This window comes from Taudactylus pleione, unplaced genomic scaffold (assembly GCF_031769625.1).
Source record: "Taudactylus pleione unplaced genomic scaffold, aTauple2 ptg000223l, whole genome shotgun sequence".
Lineage (NCBI taxonomy): Eukaryota > Metazoa > Chordata > Amphibia > Anura > Myobatrachidae > Taudactylus > Taudactylus pleione.
The window spans coordinates 3,316,967-3,343,974 of NW_028284625.1; the positions used below are offsets into that span (position 1 = coordinate 3,316,967).

General features: G+C 39.5%; 1 protein-coding gene across 2 annotated transcripts in view; it reads right to left on the minus strand.

The window, feature by feature from the left end:
• LOC148517309 (potassium channel subfamily T member 2) overlaps positions 1-27,008 on the minus strand; it is a 1,089,312-nt gene that overhangs the window by 910,474 nt on the left and 151,830 nt on the right. Inside the window, exon 2 of one of the 2 annotated variants that reach the window (XM_088478861.1) lies at positions 11,885-11,900. The exons of the other annotated variant lie outside the window; for it this stretch is intronic. Coding sequence (XP_088334987.1) covers positions 11,885-11,900 — 16 coding nt within the window. The remainder of the gene's footprint in view (positions 1-11,884; positions 11,901-27,008) is intronic. 2 annotated transcript variants of the gene reach the window in all.

Sequence of the window (27,008 nt, forward strand, 5' to 3'; positions counted from 1 at the left end):
ATCTTCACAAAAAGAACTATTTGTTCATTACATGGACAAGCTGAGCAAACACAATTAAAATGAATGCACTGCCGAGACTGCTGTAAACTTTTTAAGCACTCCCAAAAGAGGCCTCCTCTTAAACCCTCTTTCCCTATAACAGCCCTTTTCTAAATTCATATGGGTGGGAAGGCCAAGAGTGAGACTTTGCTATCTTTTCAAATATGCCAAAGAGGGAGCCTAAGTATTCTTAAACTTTAATAATATTTTTATAACAAAGAATGGAAAAACGGAGCAAGGTGCTTGTTAACTTTAAACTAATAAACAATGTGAATTTTTAGATGAAATTACATTTGTATTTAATATAAATTGCAATATTCACATAAAAAATCATACTAAAACAGGTTGCTGTTATTACATCCTAAAGTAACTGAAAGGATTAGCAATATGAGAATATTGTCTCTGAGGAAGCTGTCAGTAGACAGAGAAATGCGTTGGCTTTATACGCCAGTGCTCCCTAAACTTACAATTGGATTTATTTTAATGCTGGAAGGATATACTTTTACCAACATACAGCAGATCCGGTCACTTCAAGGCCCTCTACTGGCCAACTCAACGCCACACTTGGGAGACTCTTAAAAGCAAGGAACTGCACAGATTCAAGATTATTCTAACCCCACTGAGACTGCTTCCCACATCTCTCACTGAACTATAGTGATATTGGTAAATATATATATATATATATATATATATATATATATAAATATATATTTAAGTGCTAATCCTTTCAGTTACATAGCTTAACTGTTTCCAAATAATATCTGGTGAACTGTGCTACTCCACATACTTTTTCTACAAGACTTTTGATACTTATGAATATAAATTGTATTTATAGGAGGTAATAACAGCATCCTGTTTTAGTATGCTTTTTATGTGAATATTGCAATATATATTAAATACAAATGTACATTTATTTAAAAATTCTCACAATTCTATGATCTACATTTTTTATTAGTTCAAAGGTAACAGACACCTTGAGCCATTATTCCATTCTTTACTATATTTGAGATTTTCAAGGTGACTTACTTGGTTACACGACAGCAATTAGGTGTGAATATAATAGGGATGTGCAGGCTCGATTCTACTCGGTTCCGTTCGTTTTTTTTTACCGAATCTTATTGGCTATCCAAAACTCGTGACAGCTGAAACCCAATAAGATTCGGTAAAAAAAAACGAACGGAACCGAGTAGAACCGAACCTGCACATCCCTAGAATATATATATATATATATATATATATATAGATAGATAGATAGATAGATAGATTTATACTGTATATGATTATTTATTTTAATTTTTTTCAGCTATTATTGAAATCTAATAGTGTTGATCTGAAGTGACTCTAGGTGGTGCCAAAACATTTGGTATTTACAAAAATATTATTATGCCACTCATCTCACTCAATCTGTGTTTTGGCACTCTCCACATGACACTAGACTCTGGGTCTCCATTAAATTATTTTAAATGAAAACAGTTTTGTCTCCACTGCTCTATGTATTTCTCACACGTAATAGGAACCCAGAATTCTGACAAGTCCCCACGGTAGCCTTCTCGCTTAGACTGTGGAACAGATAAACTAGAGAATATAACATTATCTTTGATCCTAAATACATGGTGCTACTATGGGATAACCCTGCATTCCCTCCCGGCTTTGACTATTCTCAATTTTCTCTATGGATTTACCAAGGACATATTCTTGATTATCCCCCCTATGAAGCTTTCCTTCCTTTAACAATGTCCAGGAGAGATACTAGATTATTATCATATGTTTCTTCCAATTTAAACAGATTTATTTATTTTACTTATTATTTATTACCAGTTATTTATATAGCGCACACATATTCTGCAGCACTTTACAGAGAATATTTGGCCATTCACATCAGTCCCTGCCCCAGTGGAGCTTACAATCTATATTCGCTATCACATGCGCACACACATGCACACTAGGGTTAGTTTGTGTTGGGAGCCAATTAACCTACCAGTATATTTTTGGAGTGTGGGAGGAAACCGGAGTACCCGGAGGAAACCCACACCAGCACAGGCAGAATATACAAACTCTGCACAGGTAGGGCCGTGGTGGGAATTTAACCCATGACCTCAGTGCTGTGAGGCAGTAATGCTAACCATTACACTGTCTGTGCTGCCACTTTTTTACACTATACATGGACATCAGTGGCCGCCCCAAAATGTACCACCCTGGAATCTTTCTGCTGGCTCAAATTCCTTTAGAAAGGGATGTAGTTTTCCATCTACCATCTGTTATTGATGGTTCACTCACCTGGAAATGATTCCCAAGAATTCTCTTGCGAAAAATGCCTGAGTGAGACCATTGCGTCTAATACTTGCAGCCATATTTACTCCAATGTGGACACTACTTCTTCCTGTATATGCATCCATGAAGGCAAACATATTTCTCTGAAGGTATCTGGTCCACAGTCAACAAAATCTTCCCTGACATATTGCCTATTTTCTGGCATAACTGTGGATGGGAGGGCTCTGGTACACATTTTCTGTGATTCTCCAAAAATAATGCCACTCTGGAAATAAGTTACATCATCTTATATCATGTATAATCTAGATCTATATCCCCGATGGCCCTTCTTACTCTATCTTGCCTCGGACTATCTCTGACATATAAAAACACACTCAGTGCCTGATTTGGCATATTTTAAATGCAACATGTTGTAAGATACACTCTGCTTGGAAATTACCAGACCCACCTTTGGCTCCATTGTTGAGAAGGTTTGGTTTGTTTACAAAATGGAGTATATCTCCTGTGCAGTCTCCAATTCTTCTTATAAATTCTCTGCAATTTGGACCCCTTGGCTGGATCATTAGGGTGCATCCTCCGAAATCTCCAATGGCCTCTGAGTGAGTTTCATAGTTTCATGCTCACTGATTGGATTTTGGACCCCCCTGTCCCCAGATTATTGTATTATTTTCAATAGCCAAAGCTACTGTATCAAAAATATAAAATCATAATGAAAACTATAAGGATTCACACTACCTTGTACTGAGATGAACTTCGCATTAAAACTGAAAAGTACATTTTCCATTAATGAACAGTACATTTATGAAAATTATATTTAATATTAAATAAGATTAGATAATGGGTGGCTCATTGGTAAAGAAGCTGATTTGTATTTATGTGATATTTAATAACATAATTTTTATGGACTTCCTAAAACGAATTAATATTTAAATAACCTTAATTATTCTCTTTTCCTTTTTGTCAATTGTAGCAGTTCAGTCACACAAGCAATGTTTAGTTTTTTTAGTTTCCAGTCAGTTATTCAAAATGTTGAAAGAAAAAAACATTAAGGGCTCCAAGGAAGACAAAAACCCATAACATATTCCATAAAAACTTCAGTAGCACTTTGATCTTGTGACCCAAAGTACAAAAATGCATCTACTCAGAGTATAATAGTACATCAATATTTTGACAAAAATATAAAATGAAGGAGCGCAATATATTATCCAGTGTTTCAGAACACAGATCAGTACTGTATGATGAATACTGTGAATATGCACCTATGTATAAATACATAAATATAACTTTCAATGAATTTACCAATTTTCATTAATTAAAATAAGAGCTGACCTTAAAATGATGTAACAGTAATAAAATCAATCTGTTCACTAAAATTATAACTTAGTAGAAATCTAAAAATTATATTTATGAATCTCTCAGATTAAAATAAATGTTCTGGAGTGTGTCAAATTCGACTTCAGAAAGTACAAACCACTCTACTAAATTGTAAAAATCTTTAAATTGCATTACGGGCAGTATGAATGCCAGTCATGTGACACACAGTGCCTCTTTTGAAGAGATAAAAACATGAAGTCAATGATGTCATTATATGAACTAATAAATATAGTTTGATATTTCCAGCAGGTGATATTTTCAGATGAGAGTCAATATTAAGCATCACAAGTCGCACATTATACAAACAGTTCCCAGCAAGTCTGTCACTATCCTTTTGCCAATTCCTTAGAAGGATTCCCCAGCAGATAAAGCAATCCAGCACAATTATTTTGATAAAAACAAACAAAACAAATACATACAGTAAAAAAGATGATAACAGCTCTCAATGTTCTTCTGATACAGACAGAACTAATATAGAATGAAAATGACTCTCTTGTCTTTCCTGTCGATTGTCAAAAGCTGAAGAGGTTACAGGATAAAACAAAACCTTTCTTCAGCTTTATAGTACTCTGCAGCCTTACAGGTTTCTTCACATTAAATTGTGATTTCATTAGAGCCATGTATCATTCAAAATGTGTCTAATTACATTAGAACTTCCCATGATGGTTTCATTGACTGTTGCCTCATTTAACTCAAAGAAAAATATTTGGACTATGTTATTGAGGATGTGAGACTTTTTTTTTACCATTGATAATAGAGATGTGCATGGACCCCATGTTTTGGTTTTGCCAAAACCACCCTTAAGTGTTTTGTTTTTGATTTTTTTTACAAATTGATAAAAACAGCTAAAATCAGCTAAAATCATATAACCTGTTTTTGTTCCTATAGTATTATTAACATCAATAACATTTATTTCCAGTCAATTTTGACCACCTCACAGCACCTGATATCATGAGAAAGGGACTTAAATGCAATACAAAATATGTGAGATCCAGTTTTTAGATCTGAGTTACGAATTGCAAGAAATCCCAAGTAAGGACTCCATTGTACTTGGAAGAACCCCAAAGTGATTCCGAACCAGGACTCAATTAAACTCTGAACCCCTAAGTTTAAATTTCTAATTGATAATCAGTTACCATTATTTATTAAACCTTGTATGAATTCTATTGTAACTAGGTAGAACTTAAAAATGACTGCTCTCAAATGTGTATATACAGGTTATCTTTAAAAATCTGTCATTATTCATATTGCACTTTTTCAGCAAAATGTCACCTACTGGTGAAAAGGGGATGCAGTTCATTTTCCAGCATCCGGAATGCCGAACATTGGAATCCCGACGTGGGAAGCCCGCCTCTGTACTAAAGATAGGCGTCTAAATACACTTATCTTTAGCTAGTAGCTGAAATCCTGATGCCTGGCATCCCAAATTAAGGTAAGCAGGGACTGTTAGCTGTTAGCTGCTAGATGTGGAGGGGGAGGGGGGATTATTTTTAGGCACCACCGGGGGGACTTAAGGTTAGGAACCCCCCTGGGGAGGGTTAAGGTTAGGCTAGGTGAATGGGCGTTAGGGTTAGGTGCCACTGGGGGGATGTTAGGCTTAGGCCCCCTACCTGGGAAGGTTAGGTTTAGGGTGCAGGAAGGGAGGGTTAGAGTTAGGCATCACCGGGGGGAGGTTAGGGTTAGGCACCACTAAGGGAGGGTTAGGGTCAGGATCCTGATGGTTCGGGCTTCCAGCATCGGTATTGAGTCCACCGTCAACACATCCGGCGGCATTACATACCGATTCTGGTGAAAAGTTATAGACATTGGGTTTATGATAGAGGCATAATTAAAGTTTAAAAATATATGATGTTTGATAAATGATTTTTTTCATATAAATAGCTGTAGAATGTGTCCCTAGGGGGTAAATTAACTAAATAGAGGGCCTGATTCTTTGGTGCATCACCACTTAACACTTATTTTTAACACTTTATATCATCCTATGTTTGTTTTTTATTTATGTTACATTTTCACACATTTATTTTTTATTTTTCTAACACTTTCAACACTAAGCAGCCACTTTCACTTATCTAACACTTCAACACTTCACTGCTATTTTTTATTTTATTTTTTGTGGTGCCCTGGGGTGGTTTGGTGGGAATACCTTGGGGATGCCCATGCCCCAGACATGAACCCCCATAGTGTTAGACTTACCTGATGAGGTTACCTTGACATTGGTGACAAAGCTCATAATTTTGGCCAAATTTATGCCAAAAACCTTGTATATGATGTATAATTATTAATTTATGATGCATCTGGTCTCTTTCTTTTTTTCTATGTTGTGGTATTTAGTCTCAGCTAGGTAGCACATCCCATTAGAAAGAGCTAGGGTGTGTAGTCCAGGCCCCCTTCCCCAAAAATATTTATATAACCCGTGGACAAAATGTCAACTTGCCAGATTTGGCAACTTCAATCAATTGTACTTTAAGTTTGATCCTGCCTTGTCCATACTGCCATTGTATCATCTTTTCAATGTTTTATCCATTTTATATATGACTGTGTTTGTCATATATTGTATGTTTTTATTATATCCAAAGTCCTCTACCTTGCTATAGTAAATCCAAATAAGTAATACATACACAAGACATCAGCAACAAACAATCAGGAAACAACTGTAAACTGTAAAACTAATATTTTGCCACCAGTCTGGTACATAGTGCAAGGTAAATAAGCTGAAATGATTCACGTTTGGCACCAGAGAGACATCAGCATGACCGCAAATGCAAGTAACACAGAAGCTGTGCGCCTTTCCTTATAGGAGGAAGCAGGACACTGACTAGTATACACAAAATGCTCTGTTCCTGGACTTCCCTCTTAATTTATGATTGCCATCGCCTATGTTGAACTAGTTAGTTTATAAAAAAACACAAGTGACGGCAATCATAAATTAAGAGGGAAGTCCAAGAGCAGAGCATATTGTCCCTCCTGGGATGGGTCATGTTGGGAGGTATGCTGGATATAATTAACATCTAACAAATGCCAAATACTGTGATGCTAATGATAAAACATTGAAAAAATAAAAGGCAGCAGCTGCAAAAAACACCAGTGTCAGACCTAGTTATTACTCTTTGGGTTCTGGTTTTGCCTGACTATAAGAAACTGCAAAGTGTGTATCAGTGGATACATTGGTGTATGTGTTTTAGGGTCCTTTTGCCCTCACTCAAAAGAATGTTGCAGACAAAAAAGTTTGTAAGGATGTGAGCAGTGGTGACATTTGGGTGGGGGGGTTGCTTGCTGCACCGTGTGACACTATCCTAGGGAGTGACACCAAAATAGCAGAGCTGCTCTGATATTTTGGTGTCAAATGCTCAGATGGTGTCATCAAGGAGTGGTAATGAATGATGCTGCTGAGAGAGGCTGGGCGCTGCCCAGGAGCTCCTGGAGCATTGGGCAAGTAACCAGGTTTGTGCTGCCCCCACCATGAGTCATGCGCCTAAAAACAACACAACCTGGGGGTGCGTGTAAAGTATTAAAGTATTGTGCTCATTGTATCCTTGTTAAGAGTAGACACTCGTCTTTACTTTCTAGCACTGGAGGGACACTTTACTCATTTATTTGTTTAGATTATTTGCAGTTATTCAGTCATGTGTTTTGTCTGTATTAACTGAAATTTCTCTTCGAGCAAGAATGCTGCTGATTTATTAATTTAAAAATAATTAACTGTAATCATTTATTTAATCAGCCTCTATTATTTAGACCTGCACTTCTTGCTGCCATCTCATATATTTACAATGTTAAACCACATAATATATGATTAGTTACAGTTGTGTCCTCATACACCTAGGGGTAAAATTTACTAAAGTGAGAGTTTTTAGAAGGGGAGATGTTTCCCTTAGCAACCAGTCAGATTCTAGCTATTATCATCTAGAAGGTGCTAGTTACAGTGTGGTATCCTCAGAAATTACAGGGTGCATGACAGCCCACAGTATATACATTAAAAAATAGATATATTATCCTATAGCCTGGGAGAACTCACATAGCCTTCCCTGTGCCACTAAAATATGAGTGGTGTGAACCTGCACTGACAGGCACATAAGCACAAAGCCCTCAACCTAGTCTTCCTCCCCCCTCCTCTTTGAAAACTTGGCTGCAGCAGGGGGAGGTGTAAATGAGGGAACAGCCAGCACTCCTCACCTTATTGGATGGAGCAGCAGCAGAGACAGGAAGGAGAATGCTGAGGCAGACTGGGAAAATCATCCATTGCTGGTCTGTTCTGTGCAGTGAGAGCAGCAGTGATCCCAGCAGCAAGAAAAACAGGCTGCAGACTGAAGTGTGCTGATTTCTTCAGTGCTATTGCAGAGACCTGGGCAGACACAGGAGGGAAATCCCCCATTGAGAGGAAACAGGCAGTGCAGCCAGAGTAAAGCTTCCCCATCCCCAGTGACACCCTGCTGCCTATATATGGAGGACTAGGGGCATTGCAGCAAGAGAGAGCCCTGAGAGGGGAAGAAATGAATACAGAGCCAGCACAGTGTTTTCAGCAGCCTGTGACAACCCTGGGAGGTGGGTTGGCATGCTTCCAAGGAAAATCCCATACAAGTAAGAAGGGACACTATTCATTCATCTCTTACACACACCTCAGTTGAATTGTTCTGGAGTGTGGGAAGCTCTCATTTTACTCTAAGGCACAGGGTAGCTCATTATCAGCGAGTAATATTCTTCTGCTAAGTCCCAGCACCCAACCTTAGTAAAGGAATAGACCAACTCCAGTACAACCCTTGTCTGCCTGTGACACCCTACAGATCAGTGATCTTTTGGAGTAGGACCAGCAGGAGAAACCTGTAATAATTCACATGAACACAGTAAACCCAGCAGTGGCAGGGAAGCTAAAACATACAAACTCTCTTTCAATGGCATTGCATCTTATGTATATATATATATATATATATATATATTTATACAGTTGAGGACAGACAGTGTGATAACTGGCCAGGAGTGACTCCATGTTTATGAAGGACGGTGCTCTAAAATTGTGCTAGAAAGAGTGATGTAAGAAAAGTGTGGAGGATACCATCACCTAGCAGCCAAAACTAGGACTGCATGTTGGATAATTGTACTGAGCCTTACTCTGCATAACAGCTGTGATAGATCACCTCTTGGATTCAAAGAATAGCGTATCGCCCCAAAGTAGTGGAATTATACACAGTTAATACACCATGTCTCAGGAATAGCCTTCTCCACTCAGCGTGACCACTGCCAGGACAGGAACTTACCCACACTATGGTGACACATTTAAAATTAAATATATATGCATATATATCCATATCGGTACACACTAAAGAGGGACTCCAAACCTGTGCACAGGTACATGGACATGCTATGAGTTAATGTTGATTTACTGATTATATTATTTTCTTGAGTCACAGAATTAAGTAAGAGTATTGAGTTATTCAGTCATCTTCATGTATTCACATATGTCAAGTGTGTCCACAAATTAACCTGACAACTGAAGTGAATACTTGAGTATAGGCGCATTGTTGGTAAGTTGTTCATAAGTGTGTATTAGCATATTGATGTCATGTAACCTGGTCAAATAATTGTGTCTAATTAACCGTCACAGACGATGTTGGGTCCCACAGTTCCTGTACAATAAAACATTTTTTTGTCCTTAAAGTTGTTTATTGAGTGAAAAATATTTGCTTGTAATGTGATTTTAATTTACAGTAATGCACCTTTAATCTATAAATTATTGAGTTATTGATATACTATACCCACTGGTTCCACTAAATCAGCCGGAACTTGAGACTGCTCCCTGAACTATCATTGGACACGACCTGTATTCCTTACCTCTCCAAAGTAGCCTAATCGAACCTCAAATCGGGAACCCGAACTCAGCTACCAGGTAAAAAGAAACATAACTACTGTGCATACTCACACTGTGACACACCTAGATGCATAAGTACCTGGGGGATATTACAACAGTAAATGTTAAGTGGAATCTAATTGGTTGCTATGGGTAACATCTGCACTCATTGGAGTCACAAGGGGGGTGCAGGCCGCACCCGGGTGTCACTCATCCAGCATCTCCGCTCCAGGAACCCTGGAGTTACTTAAACGGGGGTTTGGGCTGAAAGGCCATGCCCCTACCCGAAAGGTCTTGCCCATACCCACGAGGTCATGCCCCTCTTTGTCGGTGCATGGGATTGTTGTACACACTACAAGCTTGCCTAGCCCTATCCACATCGGGTGTCATCAGAGGCAGGTACTCCACTGTCTCCACTTAAAAAATCTCTCACTTTAGTAAATATACCCACTAGCATCTATACACCCGGTATAACTGAGCCGTTCCGAGAGGTGTAGCAGACCATCTGTTTCTATAAAATTTGTGTCTTATTTGCATTGCAGACGCCGCAAAACACCACTCAAAGTGTACTAGAGATGCTGGGCTGTGGCTTTAACCACACAGGAATTAGTTTTAAACATATACTGTATCTGTATAGGTTTGCAAGAAACATTTTCGAATAGTTTGTTATTTAATACACATTATGGACCTGATTCTAAGTAGAAGGCACTGCTGATGTCAGACGCAGTGGAGCGATTTTGTCTTCTGCACATGCGTATATGTCGCATCCAGATAGCATGTGCACAGAAGACGCACAGTCTCAGAAATGTCTAGAAACTGTAGTAGTCATTTGGGCAGTGACTGGAAGGTTGCTTACCACACACACAGATGTAGTATGTCTTATGGGTGTGTTATGGGAGTATTGTGGCTGAGTAGGGTTACAGTTAAGTAATAATGTACACAGATGCTCAACCACTCACATAGGAGGCCATACTTGGACAGAGAAATTGCACCTGCCATGGGCCTTGCACATATTTACATAAGGAAGGGCTCTGTAACAGCATTTGCATAATGTAATAAACACGTGACCGCCAATAGATGCAGCTGCATCCAACTTAGAATCAACCCCTTTGTATGGTTAATCATACTTCCTGGGCTATACAATGGCAGCAGATTCAGAATCAGTAATAGATAGTATGATGCTTGCTAAATCTGTATAAGTGTAGCTGCTTCATTTCATACTGTATACTATATATAGTGGAAAATTGAGTAGTGGACTTTTGGGTTTAAGGGATAAACATTGCTTAGCATTTTTACTCATTGTATATTATTAATATTATTATTATTATTATTTTTATTAAATGTATCATACTAGCTTGCATACATATGACTATCATTCTGGCATGACATTGTTTACAAAAACTGCACAAAATATGTTTTTTCCCCAACACAGTCTCTTAATATATATAGAGAAATTCAACCTCTTTATAAATGAAGAGGAGGCCAGCCCTAGGAGCCAGCTTCCATCATCTCCATGCTTTCCTAAGGAATCTCCTTGCTTGTATGCTTTTCTGAAAATAGTTACAGCTCTCAATATGACTTTTATTCATATGTCATAAGTTTCACCTACCAGCAATAAATCCTGCCTCTCCTGCATTTATATATTATACCAGTTGTTCCCAAACTCTGCCCTCAAGGGATTTTAACATCCCAGGTTTTCAGGATATCCATACTTAAGCACAGGTGACTTAATTAGTACCTCAGTCAGTTTGCTTATATTATCTATGCACAAGCATGGATATTCTGAAAACCTGAATCATTGGGGTGCTTTGAGGACCGAGTTTGGCAACCCATGCATTACCCCATGCACCATAACTAACTTCTTCTATCCATTGCAAAGTTCCGTCACATAACCTGAGTTACCTCAAACTGACCCATTTCAAATAGAAGATGGCTTTCTGCCTCTGAACTTCGCAATAATTTTTTACTTGAATAATTCTTGGCTCAGTTATTTATTTATTTTTAAAATTAAGACTTTAATTGATTAATTTATTATAAGTTATTCCAGGAGAAAGAATCAATGTTATGCAAGCAGAGAAATATAAGCTAGTTGGACTGGGTCAAGTTGACTTCTATGCTCTCACATATTTAAAACCCTTTAGTATGCATAAATTGAAACTTAATCCCTGGGCAATTATTGAAACATTTTTATTTTGTAATAGAAGTTTAGCACAGACTTGTGCATGAACAAGTATGCATCATTCTGACATATTTATGCAAGTAATAGCTTAGTATTATTTTAAATACACTTAAGTAATTCATTAATAATTTCTGGACTACAGTTACAATATAAAATATCCTCCTGTCAATTCTAAATACAGACAAATGAACACACCTACTGTATTGTATGTATATCATCCTAATTTATAAGTTGCCTTGAATTTCTTCTATTTCAAATCCATATAGTGGATGCTCAAATATACAGAAAAATATTTTTCCAGAATATACTATAAAAAATTCCCATTAAATTGTTAGCTGCCAAAATTGTATAAGGAAGGTTCAAAATCATTACTTCACTTGCACACAGTACAAATGTATAATTTAAAATGCTGTATAAAAGAGTTTAAAAAAACATAGATATACTGTATTTTGTAAAATACTGCAATATTTATGGCAGCAGCGGGGGAGTAGTGAAATCATAAGGGATATCTATTTCCCTCAGGCATTTTAAACAACCTGCTGTACAAATCCTCCGATCAGCAGAAAATACTAGCCCAACAAAAATATATAAAACATTTTTTATTTTCAGTACATGATCAGTAACAATACTTTTTTTGTGCACATACATAAAAGTGTTTTAGTGTTTATAACAGGTGACCTGGATAACTGAACTAATCTTACACTATCTATCTATCTATCTATCTATCTATCTATCTATCTATCTATCTATCTATCTATCTATCTATCTATCTGCCATTTAATGTTCTATTAGTTTTGCATAATAAAACAATATTTATCAATGTTCTCTCAAATTAGAAATCACTTAAAATGTTAGATTTACTTAGAAAAGATGTTCCTCCTTGTTTTATAAATAGGTTTGACAAGCAATATTATCATCTTTACCTCTGTCCAGTGTCAAACAGTGATGTTTCAAGTCCTGGAAAAGGCACGAAGGTTGCACCACATGGGACCAAGCGAGGGGACATTTTGGTCTTCTGCTCAGCAAACTGTTGCAGTGATTCTAGTTTGTTTATAGCCATATCTTTTCTATGAATCCATCTGTATCACTGGTCCCTAATACGTTTATCTCCATGACTGTATTTTCATATAAACTACAAATTTTCTCATATTTTATGATACAGGGTGCCTGATGTGTTCATTGCTGGCAGGGCTCACTCCATCTCGCCTACTAACCAGGCTCACTGGGAACAGAAAGAGCCATGTTCTGTTTAATATGATTACATTACAATCCCTGTAACATTCATTAATAAGGAGCAGGTTACCACATTGTCTCATTACAGTGAAGCTGCTCTTGTTCCACTCATGCTTTCCCTGTGTTTTGCCGGACTTGTTTGCCTCACACAATGAAATCATTGTATTATGCAATTTGTTCAGGAAACCTATGTTAGTTTTTTTGTATAAAACAATGTGATTGAAATTCAAAGAAGGATTTAGTTGCAAGAAGAGATGGAGCATGTTATTTTCATCTATCATTAGAAATGCCTTAATTAGCACTTTTAACAACAACAATAAGGAATACATGAATTGTTGAGGAAAATCCCCTTATTGTTTTACTGCAGCTGAAATGCTGTTTGCTTCTCAAAAAGTAATCTACATGTGCACAAATGTTTCACTATAGCAGGATAAGGAACACTTATTGCCAAATTTTACTGGCAAAGGAGCTGATTCCGAGTGGCAAGGATCTCTCTTCACAGATGCCAGTGGTGAGTTTTGCATACAGCACGTGCACAGAAGAAAATTTACATTTAGTGGTAAAGCTATCGCACATAACCACCCTGACATCTGTCAGTGTCATGGGCATTTAAAAGCTCTGTGTGAATCTGAGTGTTATGTATGGAGAAAAGGAGCCAGTTTTTTGTAGCATCTCTTGTCCCTAGCAATTGCCTGATGCAAGTGCCGATATTAATGATGACAGTTAAAATGGCGGGCATAAAATGGAGATAGTAAATCTGGCCTCCGCGGCTGCCTGAACGACAGTTATTCTGCGTCCGACACCCAATCAGCCCCAAAATGTGCAAAATTCAGCAGCCAATTGTGGATTTGTACAAATATTTTCTTTTGAACTTTTTGCTTATTTCTAAAGCTGCATACACACACAGCGATTTTGTTACCAACGATCTTCTGAATGATTTTCTGAATGATTTTATAAACGATTATCTGTCAGATTATCTGTTAGATTTTTTAAAGTGTAATGAATGATTTTTTTGAACTACAAACAATTTTTGCATAGTCCCTTAATGAAAATCGTTGAGTTGGTCAGTCTGACTGAACTGTAAACTACAAACGTGAACGCGCATGAACGATAATAGTTCATCGTTTTAGCTCAGAAAGTGAATGATTATTTCAACGATTAACTATATCGTTAATGATAATCGTTCAAAAAATCATTCTGTGTGTATGCACCTTAAAAAATAAATAGACAAGAGAGAGACTTGTGCAATACAGCATGTAAAACTGCCTAGGTACAGTGCATCCAATCTGAATCTAATTTAGGAAATCATGTTCACTGGTCCTTTAACAGACATTATTTCAATGAAAATAAAATCTAATTCAAGTGAAAGAAATCAAAGCATCATCTGCAATTTAAGCTCGCTCATGCTGTATTAATGAATGTCATCTGTTGCAAGTAAAATGTGCTTCCGATGCAGTATTTCTGGAGGCATCTGTCCACATTAGCTCTGTGATTACATGTTTGTACATGATCAGAGTCCTCTCACAGGAGAATGGATTGTCTGAAAGGTTAGCAAACATATTTAATTTATGACAGATTAAAATGGACTGTTAATAAGCTTTTTTTCCTTGCAGTTCATTAGCAGAGGTTATTTAAGTCAAGTAAAATATTTTAAAGATGAAAAAAATCAAGGTTATCAGAGCTGCATTCTAATTAGCACCGTTATTGGAGTTACTGAAAACACTGATCGTATCAATTCTATCTAAAGCATGTGGGCCCCACAGAGAAAGCAAATAATTATCTTGAATTACTACACATGATAAAATTTCTTAGTTATTAATAGGTTTACTAATAGCAATAAACATGGTGGTTTTGCAGCAGAGCTGCAGCATTAGAATAAATTTGTAAAGTGATTAAAAGATTAAAAAAATAATATATACATAGAGAGTATGCCATAAAGAAGCTAGCAACACAAACACACAAATATATGAAGATATACTATTTATACATACATATACAGTATATCTACATATATAAAAAAAAAAAAATCCTGATTGACTGACTCGCTAAACTAGTCAACGCCCAGCCCAAACCCCTGGACTTAGAAACTTGAAATTCAGAGAGCATATTTCTGTCATGACGTAAGCACCCACTAAACAGGGATGTTTAAAAAATTTTACTCCTATGGGGGTGAAAAATGGTTAAATGTTTTCTCCCCCAGTGCAATTTCCTGGCTGACTGGCTCATTGTGGCTGCAGCACAGTTCAATATTCTAATAGCGGAGCCACACCAACTGCCACACCAAATGCTGCCAAACATCACTGCCATTGGTGTGGCTCCCCTATTTGAATAGTGGATTGTGCTGCAGCCACAACTCTGGAGCCGCCACTAGCTGCATGATCCTGATGTGGCTTATGAGGCAGATAGCACTACAAAGTGGTAAAATTTGTTTTCACTGATTCCTCAATAGCTCTTAGGTCACAGGTGAGGGAGGGTAATGTGTTAGTACAGGTGTGAGTGAAGGAATGTGTTACTACACAGGTGAGGAATGAAAATGTTTTACAACAGCAGTGAGAAGGGAATGTTTTACTATAGAGGTGAGGGAAGGGAATGTGTTACAACAGAGGTGAGAGGGGAATGTGTTACTACACAGGCATGGGAGGGAAAAGTGTTACTACACAGGTGAGGGAGGAGAATGTCAATGTGTTACTATGCGGTGAGGGAAGGAAATATGTTACAACACAGGTGAGGAAGGGGAATGTGTTACTACAATGGTGAGCAGGGGGAATGTGTTACTACAGAGGTGAGGTAGAGGAATGTGTTACTCCTGCTCTTAAGATCCTCACTGAACATAAGTGGTAAAAACGCTTTTTATACAGTTCTTTTTATATTGCTTAAATGTAATTAGTGTTGGCACATAAATGACATAGACCTACTAAACACATAGACATAGGCTAAGACATAGACATGTGTCTTTATCTTACTGGGATGTAATACAACCTCTCAGTGAATCTGGTATAAGTTTTACTTTTCAGAATGTATTCTGGATAGCCTTGACTCTTAAATGATTATATTAGTAAGTTATCCTGTGTACAAAACAAATAGGGTTTGATTTATGGCTGCTAGCAAAGCAGTCAAATCTACAAACATATTGTGTGCTTGAAAATATTCATTTTATTTTACATCCACGTCCTTTACATCCTTTATCCCTATTAGCACTTATTTGTACCTGTCCCATCATGAGTGCAAAAAGTGCATCAGAAATTGCTGCATCTTTGTGTAAGCTCACCTGCTTATGCTAATTGCAATCACCCAGTTACCATCCATTTACACCCATTTAACTGTCAGTGGAGATCTGGATGAATCATGCTCATTTGCAAATCCACACAATGCAAATCTTCTCCTTCATGGCCTTGGATGCAAGGGCCTGATTCAGAGCCGGACGCTATTTGCGGACGGTCGCTCTGAAAAAGGGGCCGGATATTTAAATTAAGCGCTCGCTCTTTGCGGTCTGTTGACGCCTCTATGTCTGAACGAGCGAACGAAACATGTGAAAGCTTTGAAAAAACGCCCATTGGCCGCTCGCATCATACGTCATCTCAGCTATTTATTTGATTAATCGAGTACATCGAAAGGCGTATGAACTGCTCGCTATTCTTGTGGTAGCATTTTCCTACTGCAATCATGCGAGCGGATCAGGCTAAAAGACAACCAAGTGACGTGGCCGATGATGCTGCTTTGTTAATTATGCACACCAATTAAACGCTCGTTTTGACCGTTTGGCACGCCTGCGTTCGGATCTCCACTCCCCGTTTTCAAGCACCTTCCCCTGTTACCACCCACAAACGCCTCATCCTGTCACTCAAATTAGCAGGCATTCGCTACTTTGTGAGCACACAATTTCCGACCGCACTGACTGGTTGGCGCATGCGCATTTCAACCCATACGCATGCACAGATGTGCGAACTTCGCTCGGAGCGAACGAGCAGCCGCTTACGAGCGGCTCTGGATCAGGCCCCAAGTGCGGTGCAAAAAAATTGCAACTGAAGCCACTTTGTATATAGCTTTTAATTAATCCCATAATAGGATGAACATTTCCAAGTGAGCCTAAGTAACTGACCCTTAGGAATGCTTTTCTTCTAAGCCTGTTGATATTAATCTTGTAGTTCAGACTCTACTTTCTATTGGTAAGTCTCAGTCACAATCCTATTATGTATCATTAGGGTGATATCCAGAAATCTCATATTGCACATCTCCACACTCCTCACCACCATAGGCGAAACTGGGGGATGGTCAGGGGGTGCACAAGACCACACATTAGTCCAGTTCGCTTAAAAAAAATAAATGCCCACCCGGGGAGCTGCTGCGCATGCCCAGCAGCAGCTCTTCCCACAAGCAGCAAAACAAAGGAGCAGCAGGTAAGTGCTGGCGGAAACTGCAGGGAGGGGGATTGGAGCTGTGCACAGTGCTGAGGGGGGGATTGGAGCTGTGCACAGTGCTGAGGGGGGAGGGGGGGATTGGAGCTGTGCACAGTGCTGAGGGGGGAGGGGGGGTTGGAGCTGTGTTCAGTACTGAGGGAGGATTGGAGCTGACTGCACAGGGGGCTGGGGAGGAAGGTTGGAGCTAACTGCACAGGGCTGGTGGGGGGATTGGAGCTGACAGCACAGGGATGAGTGGGGAGGGGGGATTGGAGCTTACTGCACAGTGGGCTGGGGGGTATGCTTGGAGCTGACTGCACAGGGCTGTGGGGGATTGGGGCTGACTGCACGGGGGGCTGGGGGGAAGGTTGGAGCTGACTGCAAAGGGCTTGGGGGTTGGAGTTAACACAGGGCTGGGGTGACACAGGTTGGGGAATGATGCTGATGCACACTGTTGCTGGAGGAATGGGGCAGAGAGACACACACTGGGGCCAGGGGAATAGGGCTGAGAAACACACACTGGGGCCGGGAGAATGGGGCTGAGAGACACACTGGGGCAGAGAGACATACACTGGGGCTGAGAGATGCACACTGGGATTGAGGGAATGGGTCTGAGAGATGCACACTGGGGCAGGGGGAATGGGGCTTAGATACACACTGGGGCAGAGAAATGGGGCTTAAAGACACACTGGCATGTACACTGGGGCTGACACAGGAGTAAACACAGGGCTGGGGTAACACAGGTTGGGGAATGATGCTGATGCACATTGTGGCTGGGGGAATGGGCAGAGAGACACACACTGGGCCCAGGGGAATGGGGCTGAGAGACACACACTGGGGCTGGGGGAATGGTGCTGAGAGATGCACTGGGGCAGAGAGACGTATACTGGGGCTGACACAGGAGTAAACACAGAGCTGGGGTGACACAGGTTGGGGAATGATGCTGATGCACATTGTGGCTGGGGGAATGGGCAGAGAGATGCACACTGGGGTCAGGGAAATGGGGCTTAGAGACACACTGGGGCAGAGAGATGTACACTGGGGCTGAGAGATGCACACGGGGGTTGGGGAAATGGGGCTTAGAGACACACTGGGACAGAGAGACACACACTGGGATTGGGACAATGGGGCTGAGAGACGCACACTGGGGTTGGGGGAATGGGGGTGAGAGACACACTGGGTCAGAGAAACACACACTAGGTCTGAGAGATGCACATTGTGGCAGGGGGAATGGGGCTTAGATACACACTGGGGCAGAGAGATGAACACTGGGGCTGGGGGAATGGGGCTGAGAGACACACACTGGTGCCAGAGAAATGGGGCTTAGAGACACACTGGCATGTACACTGGGGCTGACACAGGAGTAAACACAGGGCTGGGGTGACACAGGTTGGGGAATGATGCTGATGCACATTGTGGCTGGGGGAATGGGCAGAGAGACACACACTGGGCCCGGGGGAATGGTGCTGAGAGACACACACTGGGGCTGGGGGAATGGGGAAGAGAGACGTATACTGGGGCTGACACAGGAGTAAACACAGGGCTGGGGTGACACAGGTTGGGGAATGCTGCTGATGCTCATTGTGGCTGTGGGAATGGGCAGAGAGACGCATACTGGGGTCAGGGAAATGGGGCTTAGAGACACACTGGGGCAGAGTGATGCACACTGGGGCTAAGAGGAGAACACTGGGGTCGGGGGAATGGGGCTGAGAGATGCACACTGGGGCTGGGGGAATTGGGATGAGAAATACACTGGAGCAGAGAGATGCACTCTGGGGCAGGGGGAAGGGGATAAGAGATGCACACTGGGGCCAGGGGAATGGGGCTGAGAGACTCAGTGGGGCAGAGGGATGCACACTGGTGCAGGGGGAATGGGGCTGAGATGCACACTGGGGCAGAGTGATGCACACTGGGGCCGAGAGGTGCACACAGGGGTCAGGGGAATGGGGCAGAGATGCACACTGGGGCTTGTGGAACAAGGCTGAGAGCCACAGGTGGACCTGAGGATGGAGCGACAAAGGGTGTCCTGGGGATGGAGAGGCCCAGGGGGTCCTGGGAATGGAGAGGTCCGGGGGGTCCTGGGGATGGAGAGAGACAAGGGGGCCTGGAGATAGAGAGACATGGAAGCCTGGAGATAAAGAGACACGGAGAGCCTGGAGAACCACAGAGGGGCCTGGGGATGGAGACATTGGGGGGTCTGGAGTAACACAGGGGAGCCTGGAGAGACACAGAAGTTTGATCAGGGAAATTCACATTTTTCATGTGCAAAAGCTTCTGTTACTACTGTTTATATTATCTGGTTATGATGATGACATGGGTTATATTTCTATGTATACAGGCATCTTCCAGACAATGTTATCTCCTACATGAATAGTGAATACCGGCTGAAGACGTTGCCCAGTGAAGCTCAAATTCCTCAGAGGTTCCCCGTTACAGAGAAACCACCATATAGGTAAGAAAACACTTTCAAACTGACTGAGGTCCCAAAAACCCGCCTATGGGTGACACCAAGGTGACAGAAGCCGGGTGCTGCACTGGAGCATAAATGCAGCACTCGGCTCCTGACAGTGTGAGGGTGCTGGCACTGCACAGTCCTTACTCATACTTCTTCCACACACCAGACCACTTGAGTTCGGGCTGCAGTGCCATTCTGCCTTCTCAAGTGACCACACCCCCTGTTCATGAGGCCACACACCCTTTTTTGGCAGTGTGCAGCTATGCCGCATGCACAACATGCCTCTGTACACCAGGTGACACCATTAGATGGACACCACTGGTGTTTTTTTTCCAATATCTGACATGGTGCTAAAACTGGGACCACCCATTACCAGATCTCTAGTTTTGCCTATGCTCACCACATAATAATTGTTCTATAGCGAAAACTGCACCTATCATGGGGAATATCTGTACAAATGGGCTCAACATCACATGCTAATAGTTGATATATTTCATGCCATTCAACTGTTTTAATCATATTCAAAACCTGAGTAGTTTCCTTAATGGAAGATTGTATAACATGATGTGTGGTTATAAAAAAATCATCAACAAAAGACAGGTTGGAAGTTAGTGACTCCATAACTGAAATAATCAGATTAATCCATTGGGCAAGTTAGAGATTTATGAAATTTGGGCAAATTACAGTGGCCCTGATTCAGAGCCGGACGTTCTGAATCAGGGCCGTCCCTCTGATTTTAAGAGCGGCCTCCTGGCCGCTCGCATAGCTGTGGGTGACCACCCACAGTTATAGCGAGTAGCCAAAATGATGGTTGCGATGGTCTTGACCATCGGGCTTGCGACAAGACCCTTGTGGTAGGGTCTCGTTGCCGCAAGCCCTGGAGTGCTTTTGGCTCTATCAGAGGGGCCGGCCCCAGACGGTAGGTGTTCCCATGAGAACGCCTCCGTCTGGGCAGCCACGCCCCTGGCACACCCACCAAAGGGGGCAAGCTGTCTATCACCATTGACAGCACGCCCCCTTTGGTGCGAGACCCATAACGACGGCTTGGCCGTCGTTATTCGTGGCTCGCGCATGCGCGCGACGGAGCCGCCTCTGTCGTGCGCATGCACACTTGGCCAACATCGACCCGCTTGCGAGCGCTCAGCGCTCGTGAGTGGGTCTGAATTAGGCCCAGTATGTGGAAATAATTTGGTATGCAGGCAATCACACATTGCCTGGCTCAAAAATCTCCTAAATTCACTTTGGTACAAAGAAATAGGGTTGGACGTGAGATTACAATAAAAACTTATTTGTTTGTTGTCTATAGGCTTTTTTATGCTTCTTATTATTGACCACCATGCAAATGAACACTCATACTACTGTACATGTATATAAGTCATCTGTGCATATCTTTCTTGAATTTTTATAAATTATATAACAGAAGGTAAAATCAAATGCTATAGTATATAAAGGAACATAGGGAATAGTTTGCTTGACATGAAGGAATTGAACTCTAAGCAAGGGGGACATAGGGCATAGTAATTTGGACTTATTTTTATGTATTTTTTAGTTCCATTTTAAGATTACAATAAACATAAATGAATAGTGCTGTATATAAAGAATTCTAGCTGGAAAGTAGCAGAGTAAATAGCTGTAAAGCACTTTTCATAAATGCCCCACAACATATGCACAGATTCCCAATTACCAGCTTTAGGATGGTATTCTCAGAAGGCTAAACTTCATCTTTATATTAAGATTGTTCATTAGTTCTATAATCATATATTTTCATATGACAGGTGGAATCTCTCTCCATTGTCTCCAGACATCATCATTAGTCTTGTGATTAGCAAATTCATTAGCAACTACATTTCTTTTCTGAATCATACATTGCTTTAATCATAGTATTTACTTGAATCCAAGATAAATAATTGTTTAACCAATTTTCCAGCTATGTACTTTCTCAAACATATAATAATGGATGTTAGAAACATATTCTTGTTTTCCTTTAGCACTCTTACAAGAGTATGACTTTGTAATATCGATAGTTTAAACAGGTCTTTGTAAAATTGATATTCATACCTCCACAGTTTTGTTACCTCTAGCTTCCACCTTGTACCAATGCAAGTCCCATGTTCAGTAAAACATCAGACCATAGCCATAATTTTCCAACTTCAGAGGAACTTCAAGTCCTAGAAGTTGGCAGGACCGGATGGGATTACTTTCACTACAAGTGTAGAACCACAGGACAACTTATACTTCTTTACATTTTACTTTCTTTTACTGTTAGAGTTTTCCTATCTTACTGTATTTCATTTGACTTCTATTTAATTTCATGCCCATTTAGTATAAAATATTCTCCAGTATAACACTTTCAAGTATCCTTTGAGCGAAATTGCATTTCACAATCATGTTTTGTATCTTGAGCAAACTAAATGTGTTTCAGACTTATTTCAGTTATCAATTACTGTACAAAGACATTGCTTCAAAATACAGGAAAAAGGCATTTTGTGAATGTAGCATTCAGATGATCAAGTAGAATGAGCTCCAGAATGAATGCATTTTATTTTCAGATCCTGACAAATTGACAAAATAACCTACTGTATTCAATGAATTTAGGACACACTAATGTTTTAGTACAACAGACAAGTAAATATTTAGATGCAGCAATAAAAGCTATTTGGCAAATAATTACTTGGTCAAATATGCTATTATCTTTCAACTCACTGTTAAATTTACTCTAATTGATATAAGCTATTAAATAGAAAGTAAAATTCTAAATACCATTTCAATATCCAAGTCTGTGCTCTCATATGCCATTTTGCTTAAGAAAATTAAAATATAAAATCAACCGTCCTTTACCTCCAGAGACAGATGTGGCAAAGTAAGCAACAACATTATGAAATGTAGAGGTTGAATTATTTAAGTATTATAAACCACCATATTAAGTGGCGCTGTACAAAAAATATTAAACTACTCACAGCAGCCCTTGGCTCTCTGGAATTGCAAACTAAATTCCCTGTACTGTATGTTCAAATTGTTTTACATAATTCTAAAATATGGTCCAATCTCAAAGTGTTGGTTATACATAAATGAACACAAGTACATAAACAAATAAATTTTTTTCAGTTATTTCAGATCTGATGCATCTCTCCCAGATTTCATTGTTTATATAGGTCATCAAAATAATTTTTATTATTTCCGATTCACTACAAAATCTATTCACAGAATCTAGTTCTGCATCTTTTATATATATCATGCAAAGTTTACAGTCTTCAGTTTAAAATATAGTCAAACCATTGCTTATATCACCAATAATGTACAAAGATAATATACAAAATGTTAGTGTCTCTTTAGCCATGTGGCATTTATATTACAGGGAGTTTCAGTGTTTTTGTTGTTATTAAAATAAATAAATATTAAGCAATAAGTCCCGGTCGTCTAGAGGCAACTTACTTGGTACAGTGGGTTCGGCAACTCCAGCAGTGACTTCCGCGGTCCAGCAGTGATGTCCTAAAGACTTTCAGTGAATCCTACTACACTTCTGGTGGTGATAATCCAACCCCTAATCCTCCCCCTAGTGCCTAACCCTCTTTTTCCATAGCCTAATCCTAACCCTCACTCTCCACTTTCTGTAGAATGTCAACATTTCAAATGTCAACATTCTGAGCATGTTGATACTCTACAGATGCTGACATATTCAATGCCAGCACAACGGTCCTCCTCTCTTGGTGGAGCCTCATTGCTGCAGTTGGAGCCATTCAAGAGGGCATACATATTCAGCATGTACCCCTTACTCTCACTGTGCATGATAGAGATGGGATAGAGCACTTTTAATTATTAATATAGATGACCAGTGTTTTCAGTCTGACAGGGCCAATGAAGCTGCATCAGAAGACACAGCCACTGACCTGGGCACACATTGAAAACAGGGCCAACACACCCCCATTTTCATGAATGCTGGCCATCATTGCCCCTTCTCCAACCCATAAAGTGGCAGCAGCATGTCTGCATGCTGCAACTTATTGGGGACTGCGAACACCATAGAAGTCAGTGATTGGCACATGTGCAATACAGATCCTACACATGCACCGATCAATAAACCTCAGAGTTTTGTGTAAAGCATCAGGTTTACATACAACTCTGAATAAGGCCCATAGTCAAACCTATGTGTTCTACTCTAATTTAGCTTGGTTTGGTGCATCAGTCAAAAACTCCAAAAAAGTCATATATGATTATATATTTATTGACCTAGTCTGAAATGACATACAACCTGTTTGATTTTCTTTAATAGTGAAGATACATTGGGGATCCTGGCAATTATTGACCACAGAAATATATCCCCTCCAACCCTTCTCACTCACTATATATTACCTATAGCAAAGGTTCCCAAATGTAGTCTTCCTGGCTCCCCAACAGCTCAGGTTTTAGAGATATCCATGGTTGAGCACAGGTGATTAAAACTATTTGAATGAGGTACTAATTAGGTCACCTGTGCTCTACCATTGATATCTCTAAAACATGAACAGTTGGGGAGCCTTGAGGATCGTGATTGGGAACCTCTGACCTAAAGTCTAACATACTTATTAGTCAGATAGTTGGTTTGGGTAAAACTAACTAAATCTTCTACAGGTAAATAAATATATTTTGGATAGCAACAAGTACAGGGGGCTTATGTAATAGGGTGTCAGCTTGTGCCGCTGCAGGAATACATGTGAGTGTTCCCATATTTTTAATGTGTATGATAAATAATAGGTATATACATATTTTTAATGTGGCAATCATTTTAAAGACTAAACCAAGCTGGTTTTGTCTTTTAAAATGATTGCCACTTTAAAAATATGGGAACATTCGCATGTATTCCCACAGTGGCAAAAGCTTGCACCCTATTACATAAGCCACCATATCTATTTACTACATTAGCTATGCATACCACATTACTAAATTTACTGATCAGTTTGTTAAATATTATCTGTAGGGATCCAGGCTTTTAATTTTTATAATGGATTTTACTCTTTGTCATTATTTTTGGTCTGTGTGCATTGCTACAAATCCAATGTCATATTCATAAACTACAGCATCTCTAAGAAATGTTTACAAGCAATTGTATTTTGAGAGGTTTATCACACATGAATAAGAATGTCAGGAGGGTTTTTGGAGGAGATAAGAACACAAGACAGAGTAGCAACTGGAGACTACTGAAAGGATAGCTACAGTATGTGAGCAGATTGAGCAAAGTTGATAAAATAGTATAATAAACACATAATTATAAATGTATATTTGTTATTGTTCCAACAGTAATAATTTTTATTAATTAAACTATATATATTTATTTTCAATAAGTTTAAAGTATAGATTTGATATAGAGTAAGTTCTAATGTATCAAATGCCTATTTCCCTATAGATTGTAAGTTTGCAAGCAGGACCTGCTTATCTCACTGTCTGTTACTACTGTTTCTAGTTTTATTGCTGACTAGCGACCCGGACCAGCTTTGCACGGGAGCAATTTGACTTTTGCGGCAATAGTATCTTTAACAGAAGTCTTATAAGATTGCCTTGTAGATGACATTAGTCTTTTTCCTCCTCATGTCAACATGAAAGGATTTTGTTTTGATGGGACATGCAAAAAGGGCCACCTAAGGTTGTCCATGAGCAAAACAGTCTCCACCTAGGTCAACTCCAGCACATAACTGTCTGTCCCTGTGCTTTATTTATTGTCATGCCAAAGCAGGCTCTTACCTGGAATTGGACTCTTTTGAAATTAAAGAATCGTTTTTCACATAAATGAAATAGGAACGATACAAAAGGGAAAAATGTTAATTTAGTACCATTAAACAGGGCTTACATAAATTTCTCTGCAGAAACCATATAATATGTACAGTATCATTCCCCGCATGGTAAAAAATAAAGTCCATTGTGATATATCTTTAATGGTTCAGGCAGCATAAGCCAAGAAAGCGCTCGGATGTCCGCTTTTTCATTGACTTACTTCACTAAAATCATCACTGCTCAGCTCCCTTTTGTCATACATTAATGTTTCATACACCTAAACTTTCCTCATCAAATGCTCTATAGAATATTGAAAACTGTATCAAAATCCATTCAGTGTTTCATCAGATCAGCCCAAACAAACAGACAGGTGCCTACCAGGGACCGTTTTTTTCATTGGCTTGCATCACTAAAATCATAACTGCTTGGCTCCCTTTTGTCATACATTAATGTTTTATACACCTAAACATTCCTCGAAAAATGCTCTACAGAATAGTGAAAACTGCATCAAAATCATTCAATGGTTCTCGAGATTAGTCCAAACAAACAGACAGTTGCCTACCAGGAACTTAATACTATGTAGAAGTTTGTTCTCAATTGTAAAGTGCAAAAAAAGATGCTGGTAATATATATGTAAACATTCAAAAATAAAAAGTTTCCACATGTTGTTTTAGATCAATATGAACTTATTAGTGACTGCAGATCCCATAAGCAGCTTTAAATACTATAAATTAAAGATCTGATTATCCAAGAGGAGATTATAATACATATTAATACAGTTTTGGCAGTGCTAATGGGGTATTTTTGGAAAACAAAATTCCACATCAGTTAGTGCCAGGTAGTAATAGAACACAAATTATAGATGCTCACATTTTGGCAGTGTAAGGGTAACACATTTTCTTAGGTTCCTGAATCATTGTTATCACACATTAAGCCAGAAATTATGTGACAGGATATGACTATTGGAAAATAGATGGATGAGAACACTGTATAGGGCAGCACACCAGGGACAATCATAAACACTCCTTTAAGGTTCTAATTAGCTATATTACATTAATGATGCTTACTGAATTATTAAAATATTTAACAGTTACTATACCGCCAATTATAAAATATTTTAATTAGTCCACAATTGTTCACAATTTAATCTGCCTAATTATAGTATAGAAAGGTATTTGTTGCAATACATGTGCAAAACTTAAATCCAGAACAACAATTGGTTTTATACGAATTATTTAATGAGAGATACATTACTCGGCTGCAGATAATTCCCATAACAAAGTTAACAGCTTGGGTTTTCGTCATACAGTGTCATTTGTGAAAGACATTGGGTGTCATTTGTGAAGGAAACAATAAAAGCGGAATAGTAGACTTAGGTCTCATCCTTTCAATCCCTCTCTCCCTCTCTCCCTAGTTTATTCTTGGCTAATGTCAGATCTCTCCACAATAAAATGGATGAGATTAGATTTAGAC